The sequence below is a fragment of the Ursus maritimus genome, unplaced genomic scaffold (genome assembly GCF_017311325.1).
Source record: "Ursus maritimus isolate PB19 unplaced genomic scaffold, ASM1731132v1 scaffold_32, whole genome shotgun sequence".
Classification (NCBI taxonomy): Eukaryota; Metazoa; Chordata; class Mammalia; order Carnivora; family Ursidae; genus Ursus; species Ursus maritimus.
Genome location: NW_024425786.1, coordinates 6647174 through 6660069, shown reverse-complemented (window position 1 = coordinate 6660069; position 12896 = coordinate 6647174). Strand labels below are relative to the sequence as shown.

General features: G+C 57.3%; 1 protein-coding gene across 2 annotated transcripts in view; it reads right to left on the bottom strand.

Annotated features, from left to right (window-relative positions):
- Positions 1–12896, bottom strand: part of SPSB1 (splA/ryanodine receptor domain and SOCS box containing 1) — a 28289-nt gene that overhangs the window by 6434 nt on the left and 8959 nt on the right. Inside the window, exons 1-2 of one of the 2 annotated variants that reach the window (XM_008694758.2) lie at positions 5633–5853; positions 4705–5546 (exon numbers count right to left, since the gene is read on the bottom strand). In XM_008694758.2, coding sequence (XP_008692980.2) covers positions 4705–5398 — 694 coding nt within the window. In that variant the 5' untranslated portion in view covers positions 5399–5546; positions 5633–5853. Of the gene's footprint in view, positions 1–4704; positions 5547–5632; positions 5854–12896 lie in introns of those variants that run through there. The other variant, XM_040645753.1, reaches the window with a different exon arrangement.

Genomic DNA, 12896 nt, shown 5'->3' with positions numbered 1-12896 from the left:
CCTCCAGCTGCAGCTTCAGCCCCAGAAGGTCTCAAGGCCTGAGGAGTCAGAGCAAGTGGCCTGTGGTCAGAGCTGGCTGGACGGTGGTGGTGGTGGGGTCACACAGGGACACACTGATCACGCTCTGCTCTGCACGGGGGTGGGGGGGGGAAGGGGCTCTGCTGGGGAGGGGCTGCCCGGCGCACCGGGAAGGGGGCAGGGGAGCAAACTGCTCCCTGTGGTGAGCACTGTAGCACCCGGGGAGTGCCGCGCTCAGCGACCTCGGCTGAGCAGCTCTGCAAACCGCTGCTCCCTGCTGAGGTCAGGACCTGGTGGCTGGGGTGGGCTAGGGGTGGGGGTGGGAGGAGGGCGCAGACGACTTCCCAGACAGCCCAGGGAGGGCTCACAGGTCAGACCGTCTCCAAGGCTGTGGCGCCGAGACGATGTCTCTAGCCAGCCCTGGCCAGACTCTCTGCCTGTCACACTGCTCCCCGGGTGGACCACGAACCTGGTCTTGCCCGGACATTCCCCCTTCCTCAGCTACCTTGGAAGGTAAGATAAACCCTCCTGGGCAGAAGACTTAGGCGCCCTTCGACCTCACTCGATGGGTACCCCATCTGACTGCCGTCTCACCTTCCCCTCAGGGGCTGGTTTGGGGGTCTCGTGGGAATGGTCTAGAGTCACTGTCTCCACCTCTATAACGAGGGGGGGGGTTGTGTCCCCCCGTCTAAATTCAGAACCGCCTGGATCCTCAGAACGTGGCCCTCTTGGAAATAGCATCTTTGCAGATGTAATTACTTAAGATGAGGTCATGCTGGAGGAGGGTGGGCCCTGAATCCAATGGCTGGTGTCCCAATCAGATGAGGACAGACACAGGTGGCCATGTGGTGATGGAGGCAGAGACAGGGTAATGTATCCACCAGCTAGAACTGCTGGCCACCAGCGGGAGCCAGGAGGGAGGCCTGGGGAGGATTCCCCTCAGAGCCCTCAGGAGGAACCAACCCTGCTGACACCCCGATTTTGGACATCTGGCCTCCGGGACGGTGAGAGAATGCACTCTGTTTTAAGCACCCAGCTTCTGTCATCTGTTCCAGCAGCCCAGGAATCGAACACACACACCCTTCTGTTCCTCTGTAAACCCACTGCTCTGTCAGGCTTCTGACCCCACCCAACCCTGACGACTTCTGTCAAGGTCACCAGTGATGGCCTTGTTGCCAAAGTTGATGGACAACTCTCAGCCCTCACCGTGCTTGACCTGGCATCGCCTTGTCCTTCTGGAAGTCCTCTCTTCATTTGTTGTCCAGGCCACGACTCTCCCCCCAAAGCCCCACGGCCACTCTGCCTCTTCTCCCCTTCATCCGCCTGACCCCGAAACGTGGACATGCCCCGGCGCTCAGCCTCAGCTCTGTCCCCTCCCTCCCTAGGTGATCTCGCCCAGGGGCTCAGCCATCGGTGGCTACCCCACTGATCTTATCTCCAGATCTGCAGAGCCACCTAAATGTGTGGAGTGCGCATCTCAAACTTACGTCCCCCACCCTGGCCCAAGCCCGGGTCAGGTCACCTCTCCCCTGGACAACTGTCAGGGCTCCTCCCTGGCTTCCCAGCGGCCACTCTCGCCCCCACCATTCATTTCTACACAGCAGCCAGAGCGATCCTTCTAGGGCATGAGGTGCTCTCAGTACAGAACCGAGGTGTGGGTAAGCAGGTGTGGGTGAGCTGGCGTTTACATCCCACTCTCCGCACGTGCACCGGGCTGAGGACACTGGGTCACCCTCATGGGTTTTCCTATATGGACCCTCCAAAGCCAACTGGCTGTGCAGAATGGGGCCCATTTCGGTCTGACCCGGACTAGAGAAGTCGAGACGGCAAGGGAGCGCCCGGGTATTCCCTGGCATCGAAACCAGTAACCGAGGAGTTCATGGGAACTGATCGCAGCCGCAGACTAACAGCGCAACTCTTTACCCAGACCTTTCCCTTTTGCCTTTCGATTTTCCCGACTCTCCCTTCGGGGAGGAGGATTTGAGGCTTGCCCTCCTGTCTCCGCGTCTGACTGCCTCTCGAGAAATCCTCTCCTTGCTGCGTCCCAGCGACTGTCTTTGCCGCCCGGCGGGGAGGCAGACTCGGCTTGGGCTATAGCATGACATTTCTGGGGACGGAGGGGTCCTCATTATGAATCAAGAGAATCCAAAGTGGGTTCGAGCCACCTGGCACTTGGAGTCTCCACCCAAGACCCAGCTCAGAGATGCAACTCTCTGCAACGCGTTCCCACTCCCCTTAATCCCTTTCCATTCCCCCCCACGAGAAAAATTACAAGCGCTTCCCACCTCCCATCCGATGCAGAGCTGACAGGGCATCTATTATTTACAAGGCGCCTGTCCGGGCCTCCGGGACTGTTCCGGCAGAACCTTCGCCCGGCCTTGCCCTGACGCAGCAGAGGGATAATTCTGCTTGAGTGTGCCCTGGCTTGCCACGGTGAACAGGCTAGTGCCCCTCTGGGGACTGTGCTCTGTAGGACAGCTGGCTACGTGAACCGTGAACGCTGATGGACCTGTTCCTGGAGGGGATAGCGGCTGCGTGGCTCTTGTGACACCAGCAGTCTCGGTGACTGGCGACAACGCAGGGAGCCCAGCAATTCCTCTGTCTGCACAGAACGGGCAGGAAACTACCTGGGGCCATGGTCACTCCTCTGCCAGGGTCAGGGCTCCTGAGATCCTGGGTCCTGGGCAGGATGTGCCTGGTTCTCCCAATCCCTGCCCATCCCAGCCTAGGGCAAATTTGGCTGTGGACTTTCTACTACCATCACCGGGGAGACAGACTCACAGAATCTGCTCTGTGGGCTCCTGAGACGGGGTCTGAGCTTACTTCCCAGGGGAGGCTACCTGCTGGACGCACACCTGGCCACCCCTGCCGTGAGTCCCATGACCTAGGGGTACTGGGCTGCACAGGTGAGGTCATGGCCATCACCAGGCCAAAGCCAGAGGCAAGGAGCGAGGGAAAGGGGGGGCGGGTGGTGGAGGCTTCCAAAGAGAAGTGTTTAAGAGTTCCCTCTGCCTCATGTCCCTGGATATCTTCTCTGGTATCTTCCAAAGGTGAAACAGGGATGAGACATGGGAGAAGCGGACGGTTTGGAGGCTTAAAGACCAGAGTAAGCTTCTGTGCTTCTGACCCCAGCAGGGGCTTCCCCGACCTCTCACCGGGCCTATTGGGGGGGAGGGGCAGGCCAAACCTTCCCCATAGGGATGGTCAACACTTAGGCGGGCAAAGCTTTCTGCCCCACCCCCTTTCCGTGGTGGGGTCTATAGATGGTAGAAAGGACCAAGAAAGAGTAAGGAAGCACGAGGATGGATAGTTCTGGAACCCTGAGACCTCCTGCCACCGTGGGGTCCCAGCCACGAAGCCACAGAGTCCTCCACCTCCTAAGCTAGGACAGTGTCCCCACATGGGGGCTTTTTTAACACGTGGTCTGAGAAAGGCCACCCCCTTTTCCAAAGGACAGGTGGAAATTGCTGCTGATTCAGCCTGTTTCTAATCCACATGCTCTTCTCCAAAGGCCTCTGACATCATGGCTGAACAAGCCCCTCCTAGGGAACCATGGTCTAAAGGAACCAACTCAGAAGCCTCCAGCACCAGAAGAGAGAGACCCTAAGCCTGTCTAACGAGTAAGAGAGGCTATTGGCTTTCATTTATGTAAGAGGCCCTCACACCCCCAAGACTGCAAACCCTAGCTCAATAATATGCTGGCTACTGTGCTAGAATTTGGTCAACTGCAGATCAAAACTGGAGAGAGGTCAACCAGAAACAAAGAGCATCTAACCATCCATCCATCCATCCATCCATCCATCCACTCATCCATCCATCCTTCTGTCCATTCGTCCATCCGTCCATCCATCCATCCACTCATCCATCCATCCATCCATCCATCCATCCATCCATCCATCCATCCATCCATCCATCCATCCATCCATCCTTCCATCCATTCATCCATCCATCCATCCATCCATCCATCCACTCATCCATCCGTCCGTCCATCCATCCATCCACTCATCCATCCGTCCGTCCATCCATCCATCCACTCATCCATCCGTCCGTCCATCCATCCATCCACTCATCCATCCGTCCGTCCATCCATCCATCCACTCATCCATCCGTCCGTCCATCCATCCATCCACTCATCCATCCGTCCGTCCATCCATCCATCCACTCATCCATCCGTCCGTCCATCCATCCATCCATCCATCCGTCCGTCCATCCATCCATCCACTCATCCATCCATCCATCCATCCATCCATCCATCCATCCATCCATCCATCCATCCACTCATCCATCCATCCTTCTGTCCATTCGTCCATCCGTCCATCCATCCATCCACTCATCCATCCATCCATCCATCCATCCATCCATCCATCCACTCATCCATCTATCCATCCATCCATCCATCCATCCATCCATCCATCCATCCACTCATCCATCCGTCCGTCCATCCATCCATCCACTCATCCATCCACGCATGAGGTGCCATCAGGTAATCTGGCAGACTCCAGCTAGAACTCTTCATTTAAGCAGAGGCAGGCAGGAACAGCCTCTGAGGATCTGAATGCGCTGGGATAACTACTTAGAGACATTTTAGTTCCAATGATGTACATTTTTGGTCAGGCACAGCCAGGACCCCGGGACCACAGGGAGTCCGGGAACACTGCCACACTGGACAGAACACAGGACACTTACGGTCGAGTCCATTCAAGTAACGCATGCGGATCTCACAGTGGCCCCAGACGGCGCTCACTACAGGATACAGTTTTTTGCCCTTGAGTCCTCGAAAAGCCACTCCCATGTACTGTCCATCCACAATGAAGCTCAGAGTCCCGTCATCCATGTCCAGGGCCACGAGGAAGGAGTCGGGGACAATAAATGTCTCATCCGGCTCCAAAAAGGCCGGGTAGGTTTTGCTCGGTTGGTTTTTGCCATCGTGATAGAGCCGGTTGCGCCCCAAGTCCCAGCCCCAAGACTCGTGGTTATTCCCCACGAGGGTCGTGTACCCGACGGAGTGCAGGGGGGCGTCTGCTGTCGCCACGCCCACCACGGCGTGTGTGCCCCGCTGCCTCATGGCCCACGTGATCTGCCACACGTGCAGCCCGCGCGTGTACCCGACTTTGCCCCTGATGGCGTCTGTGCTCTGGGCCACCGGATGCCGGTGAAAGATCAGCTTGTCGTCCTCCTTCACAAAGACGTTGAGCGATCGGTCATTGTCGTTCCATGAATGGAGCAGCTGGATGTCGTAGGACACGGGGGGCATGTCCAGCAGCAGGTCCAGGCGGGTGGGCTTGCAGTAGTCCAGGCCCTGGAGCTCCTGCTTCAGGGGCCGGTACGTGGGGTCCCCCATGTCCACAGTCTTGATCCCTCCGGTGACCTTCTGACCCATGTTGGCCTTTGGTTTCACCTCTGCACGGACTCCCGGGGCAAACTCATCAATCGTGGGGCCTCCCGTCCAGGTTCCCGATGAGGCCAAGACAGAAGTCCCAAGGAAGGTGGCAGGTGGCCTCTGGAGACTGCGGAGCCCTCAGTGTTGCCTGATGGAAAGAGAAACAGGAGGCCGGGTGAGCAGCGGGTGCGGGAAGAAGGGGAACACAGTGATTAGGAGTATGAGGCCGCCCACCTGGACATGTCCCAGCACACCCGATGCGGGGCAGACCGCAGCCGTGGCTCTGTCCCCCAGAGTACACTGCTAGGAAGGAGTCGGCACGGAGAGGGGGCTTGGGGGCCGGGCACCATGCTCGAGGGCGTCGGCTGCACGCTCACCGAATACCTAATCACAGTTGCTCAGGGCAGAAGGCCAGGTTGGATGGTTCCCAAACGAGCCCCAAGGCAGTGGGTCTCCTCCCCGGTCAAGCCAACGGGCAGCTTATCTCCCTTGCCTGCAGTCTGGGGGGGAAAGTGAAGCCGTGAGAGGCCGCAGAATCGGCCAGACCCCCTTTCACAGCCCCTCTTCTTTTCCAGCACAACTGCTTCCAGGGGTTCATGCCAGGGAAGGGGACCCCGGTACAGGCGGAAAGCTTGCTTGGGGGTCTGCATGTGCATTCAGCTGGGAGGCCCTAGGGGTCTCCTGGCTTGCTGGTCCCCGAGGCTGCAGCGACCTCTCTAGCAAGTCCTATGTCCCTCCTGGGCCAGGGCCACCAGGGACACTCTGCTCATGGCCCCTGGGCTGGCCACCCCATCCTCAGTGTCCAGCCTGGGATCAGGGAAAAAAACATGCCATTGGGTTCCCTGAGCCTCACTGGAGAAACGCTTCTCTCTGCCATCACAAACCTCCTTGGCCTGTGGAAGGGACTCTTGGCTGCCTGGTTTGGGGGACGGGCTCCTGGGACCGACCAGACAAGAGAGAAGGCAGGCTCCTGGCTAAGTAAATGTAACTGAATGAGCACGTGGGGGAGCCTGGGCAAGAGGCCACGGGCGCCTGGCTGCTGGGAAAAGCAACACATGGGTCCCTTGTTCCAAGGAGCACTGAGGTGCCTCCTTGAAGAGAGTCCAAAGGAGCCCGCTGTGGGGGTGCTGCAGGACTCCCCTCTGCAGGTGGCAGGGAGAGAGCACCTGCTGGGAGAGGAGGGTGGGATGTGCAGGGGAATCTGGGAGAGGGGGGCCAATGGGGCCAGGATGAGGGAAGGGATCTGCAATGGGCTTGCTGTCTCTTGTCGTCGGTCTTCTAGCTGACCCCAAACTGCCTCCTTCGCCTGGGACCACATCTTCAGGGAGGCCAGGCCTCGAGGAGGGTGGCTCTCGGCAGGATAAATGTCCCTGTGTGGGAACACTTGCACGCACCCCCCCCCACCTCATTGAGCACATCAAGCTTCTCGTCTTCCCCTTTCTGCCATGGAATAGAAGGCTCGCTCCCTGAGGCATGGTCATTTCTTCAGAGACAGGCTAGGACCCCTTGTGTCAAATGTACGCAAAGCTAGTATCCTCTGCGGTCCTCTGCGGCTAGAGGACCAACCTGGTTCTGGAAAGTTCTGAGGATATTATGACCTTACGTTCTGGATCCCCCAGGACAATCCCAATTCAAGTCTTCAGGCCCACTGACTCCTGAGAGCCATCGAAACCTCCAGGGCTCTGGCTAGTACCCAGTGACTTCCCTGTGCAGGACCCTGTGGGGAGCTCTCTGGAGGACAAACACGGAGCTTACTTCCTAAGACAGCTCATTTTACTACTTTCTGGAACACAGTGGCCATTGCCCTTCTGTGAGCTCTATCCCAGCATCTCAGCGTAGGAGATCCCACCCCCACCCTGGGCACAGGTGAGGAGTGAGAAGGCGGCTGGGAGTCGGGGAAGACACTGGGCAGGCAGGACATGTGGGAGAGGAAGGTGGTGGGGAGAAGTCCTTCCAACACATTAATTTATCTACTTGGAGAGAAAGGGGTGGGAATGGAGAAGAACAGGGAAGGTGGGGAGAGCCAGGATGAGTCAAGTGGAGCAGGGGAAGGGCGATGGGAGCGAGAAAGGGAGAGAGGGAGGGAGCCCTCAGGCCCCTGAGCTGGGGACCTGTACACGTGTGACTCCCGCATCAGCTGGACCAGGGATCAGCAAACGTCTCGTGTACGGGGCTGGACAATGTTTCAGGTTCTGTGGCCAGGCAGCCTCTGCACAACCACCCAGCTCTGCCCGGGGGTGTGAAAGCAGCCCCGACGGTGCATAAATCAAGGAGCACGGCTGAGTTCCAATAAAACTTTATAAGAACAGGTTGCTCCCTTGTCGGCCAACCCCTGAGCTAGACGAGGGGCCCCGCACATCATCTCCGCTGACAACGAAGTGTTACAGCGGGCGGGCGGAAGATGGATGTGGGAAGGAATCTGGTGGTCGCAAGGTCAGCCCAGCCCCAGAGCGAGCCATCAGAAAAGACAGCATCACCCCACAGGGGCACTCCGGCTGGCTGTTCAGGTCTGTTCCACAAGCTCTCCCCGCTCCACGGCCTCCAGATAAGTCCCTTGTGCCAAGCTCCCACCTTCCTGGGCCTGAGACCCAGGGAACTGTCCAAGAGGGACGATCCTTTCTGGCCCCTGAACCACGTGACCTTGAGCAGCGGGAGTCTACGGAAGGAAGGGGGACAGGCAAAAGTGTGTGCAGCCCTGTGGGGGCTTCCACGCAAGGGCACCCCAGAGCCTGGCCAGGGGCCGTGGCCCACCCACTCTGCTGCTTCTGGGCCATCCCACCTTCAGAGTCACCCCCACGTGGTCAACCACCGTAGCCACCCTGGAGTCACTCTTGACTCACCTGTCACCTGCCTGTTCCCACCCTGCGTGCAGGCTACGGTCAAAGCTGACACTTCCTCCTCGTAGACCTCCTGCCGTCCACACCTAGCCACCTCTTGCCATGCGAGGCCACTGAAGCCATCCAGCTACCCCCTTCCTTCCTTCTATTTTCAAATGTGGCCACAGAGCTCCACCCTTCTGTGGGTCTCCCGGAGCTCCGCTAGCCCCATCTTGGGGATGGCTAGTAGGGTTCCTCCCCCCCCGCCGTTTGTACCTCCCTACTTTGTTCTCCTCCACCAGCACCGCTCCTGGGGTTTCTAGTCCTGGGGGGAAACTTGCTCAGCCAAACAGTGCCTCGGGCCACCGCCGAGGACTCTACCCTAACTTCCCTGGGGCTCTCTCTGCTCCTCCATTTAGATGGGGGTCCCATGCTTCCTAAGGCCCAACTGAGACAATGTTCCAGAGAAGACCTAGTACAACTGGCATTTTCCCTGTTGTTTTGATGTTTATTTTCTAGGCTGCGTTCCGTACACTGAACGAAGTTCACAGTCATCCATTTCGTGATAACTGCACTTGGCCCTATGATGGATGCCATCTTTGAGCCAAGACACACAGATCAAATTTAAGGTCCCTTCCAAGCTAGGGGTTGGCAAACGTGTTCTATCAGGGGCCAGACAGTCAATATTCTAGGTTTTTCCAATATAGAAATGAATGGGCATGGCTATGTTCCAATAAAGCTTTATTTACCAAAAACAGACAGTGGACCAGATTTGGCCCAGGGCCACAGTTTGCTGATCCCTGTTCTAAACCCAGGCAAAACGGCCCACACGATCTCCAAAATGCCTGGATATGTTGCGCCGTCCCCCAGGTGTGGAGTCACAGAATCACCGGTTTGATCTGTGCGGCTCCTGTCAACACTGGGCCGACGACAGAGTCCCCAGTGGGTACCCAACTTTGGGGAGGAACAGGAAGAAGCAGCATGGGCCCCAGCTCTGGGACCAGTCCCCTTTCTTGCCTTCTGAGAGGCAAATGCCAACGTCCAGGCCTTTCAGGGCCTAGGATTGTCCCGGGAATGTCGGGGCCTGGGATGGCTCAGAAAGTCCTTAGTGAGTCTCCACGAATCGGGAGGACCCAGACCTTGTCCCTCCGGGAGAAACAGAGCTGCAGAGGGTGTGTCCATGGAGTGACCTATGGGGCTAGCAAGGAGAGGCGGAGGACAGAGATGGCCCTGCTGCCACCACCACCACCTCCCACCAGTCACACGCAGCCACATGTTCGCTCAGAGCCCCAGCGGTGGCGGCAGGAGGAGCGTCCAAGTCCAGGCAGGGCCGGGCTGTGGCTCCCTCCTTCCCTCTGCGGGAGCTCTCGTTCCGAAAGCTCAGACACACACCAGCCACGGGGCCCCCGAGGTCACACGCGCCTGTTCCTGCTCACGGCCGTCCCAAGCCAGCCCTCAAGACGAATTCTGGGGGTGTACCCCTCCCACCCCGCCAACCTCTGAATGCCCAAATATACGCTGTTTCCACTGTCCCCAGTCCCCGGTGCTTCCCAAGGACCAAAGCCACACCTGGAGCAGGGGTGAGAAGGACCCCAGTGTGACCCGAGGCTGGAGATGGGGGCGGGGGAGGCAGGGATCTGCGGACTGGGGGGGGTGGGTGGATCGTTGGCCGCCTCAACAGACACAAAGGCAGCAGGATGGGTATCGCGACCAGTAAGAACGCACTGTGTACGTACAAACACACACACACACACACCTGTATGCACAGGCACTGAAGTGAAAGTGAAGTATGTTCAAAGGAGCTCTAACCGTAGGACTGTTCCTCTTGCATGTTACGGGGAGTCAACGCGTCATTCTGGGTTGGGAGCTCCTAGCAACACTTTCCTACGGGTAAAATCAGATTAAAGACCAAAAAGCATCGAAGGAGAAAAAGAACCATAAAGGGTGGGCTGGAAAGTGCCTGAGAGAAGGACACTCTTAACCCAACTGTCCGAAAGCACTGGAGTCCTAACGCAGAACCGCGCCTTGTTTGGGGTCAGGTCCTAGAGCCAGGGCTGGCGCGGGGCTCTGTGCGCTCAAAGTTGCCGAGGTGGTTCCGGAAATGCCGCGTGGATGGCGTCCTCACCCGGAGTGGCAGGCGAGCTGCGCGCCCCGCTGCACAGCCCTGGCTTCTCCCTTGACAGCTGGGCCGCGGTCGCCTGCCCCCGGGGAAGAGCGGCTGGGGTGGGGGCACTGAGACTGAGCGTGCTCCCCAGACGCCACGCTTCACACTCCACTTCCCTCTGCTCCTCGGCTCTCCACTCCGCCGGGTCCCGCCTCCCACTCACCACTCCCCCAAGCCTGGCACAGCGCCGGCCCCGCTGTGCCACAGGGACAAAGAGAGGAGGACCCGCCCCCAAGATCAAAGCCAAGCACGAGGTCGTGAGTGTGCGTCTCGGGCACGGGAGGGCTGGGTGGGGGCGGGGGGAGCACATGGTGCAAGGGAAGCGAGACTCGCAGCCACGGGGCAGGGACGCCCGCGCTTCACACCCTGGCCCTGCAAATGGACTTGTTTTATCCTGAAGAGGGACACAGAGGGACAGGAGCAAACATGTTCTAGAAGCTTCAAGATTTTGTATTTACTCACAGTCCTGTGGATAAGGTTAAAAGCTCTGGGACCAGGGTGGTGGTTGCGGGTGGGGGACTCAGACGGAGTGTCTACTGTCAGGCCAGATGTCACTAAGCCCTATGGTTTTGACTCGGTGGGACCCCTTTCCCTCGACTGAACACCCCTCATCTCTCCCTAATGCCACACACGCATCACCTCCAAGGGGTCGAAAGTCAGTTCATGGGCCACTGCAAAAGGGTGTGCCTCTCAGACCCTCTAATGGGCAAAAGCATCCCACCTAGTGTACCCCACAGCCGCCATGGGATGGGGTGGCCTGTGGCCCCAGGACCCATCATAGCCATCTGTCTATGATGGAATTCCAGGTGGACCCCTGGGCTCGAAGTAGGCGAGCTTCCCAAAGCCTCGTGCTCCCACGGCTGCTACAGAGAGCAGGTTGTCGGATGTGCTGTGTTCTCATCTCACTCTATGCGTCACAGAGTCAGGGGACGCTGGCCGAGTACCATCTGTGAGGGGGGACAGGGAGCCCTGTGGGACGCACAGGGCTAAAAAGGTTGGGGGGAACTAGAGAGAATGTGGTGGAAAGCCACTCACACAGGTGTGGGGGTGTGTCCAGGACACGCCACGTGGCAGCCCCCACCCAGGTGTAAAACACCCAGCAATCTCCCACCAGCTGCTCCTCCAGGAGCTTGTCTAGGAAACCCAAGTGGCCTGCACAGCGACGCGCTCACTGCCCTAAGACCCCACAGCCTTAAAGAGAAGGAGGGAGCCCCTCAGACTGCTGACTTGTAAAATGTAACCTGATGCTGTTACATTTTGAAAAGTAAAGTGGAGAACATTATGCAAAACGTGATCTCATTTCTGTAAGAACAGAATTTAAGAAGATTCTATCGGTGCACATGTATCTGTTTGTAGGCACAGAGAAAGGTCTAAATGAATAAACAGCAAACCTTTCACAATGGTTAATCCTGGGGGGTGGGGTGGGAGGAAAGATGTGTTCACTTTGAACTTTTTTTTTTTTTTAAGGAGGCTCCACACCCAGCGTGGAGCCCAATGTGGGGCTTGAACTCACGACCCTGAGATCAAGACCTGAGCTGAGATGAAGAGTCAGACGCTTAACCAACTGAACCACCCAGGTGCCCCGACTTTGAACGTTTTTTTGAATTGAATTTTTTTAAATGCATGTCTTTGGTCATGAAATGATTTCTAAGCACACACAAAAAAGCACACTGAAAAAATACTGACTTTACACTTCCACAAACAAGCTGTTCCCAAAGCAATTCCTAAAGGCTCCCCACTCGTGTCACTTCTTTAAAGCAAGCGCAGATAAATGTTTGATTTACCCGGGGAGAGACAGGAGGGATCCAGAGTTGGCAGGAGGACATTTTAAATAAAGGATGAGAATTCCTGGGTGCAGCCCTGGGACCATCCCAAAGAGGAACATTATTTCTACAATGATTTCTCCCAAGACTTTCAATTACACTGTTTCTAATTCACCATTTTATTTTGCCCAGTAAAAATAGGGTAGCTACGGTCTCCCCTGGCCCCAAACAAGAACAGAACTGCTCTAACCCGAACCCTGAAGCCCACGGCGGCTGGAGAGCGGTTCTGTGCTCGGTGAAGGTCAGGCGAGGAAGGAGGAAGGACCTCAACGGGCAGGGACTGGGGAGGGGCAAGCATTTCAAGCCTTGGTGCAGACAGGACAGCAGCCATCAGTTAAAGCCTTCTTCCACAGAAGCACTTTGGGATCCACTGACCCTGGAGCCCACCTCTACTCAAAGGTATCCTCCTATTTTGTTGTTTAAGAAAAAGTCTGTCGAAGGGGCAGTCCTCTCTGACGGAGACATATCCAAGGTGACCGGTGACAGATGGATGCGGGGGGGGGGTGGGCACACGCTGAGGGGGGGCCACCGGAGAGTGGCAGACACACACTCACCTCCTTTTAGCTCAAGTCCCCCTCAGTGTGTCCGATTGACCCCAGAACAGTAAAACCATTGTTTTGACCCAAGATGGGGAAAGAATGAAATTCAGGATGTGGAACAAGGTGACCTATTTATAAAGCCTCCTTTCACCTGAA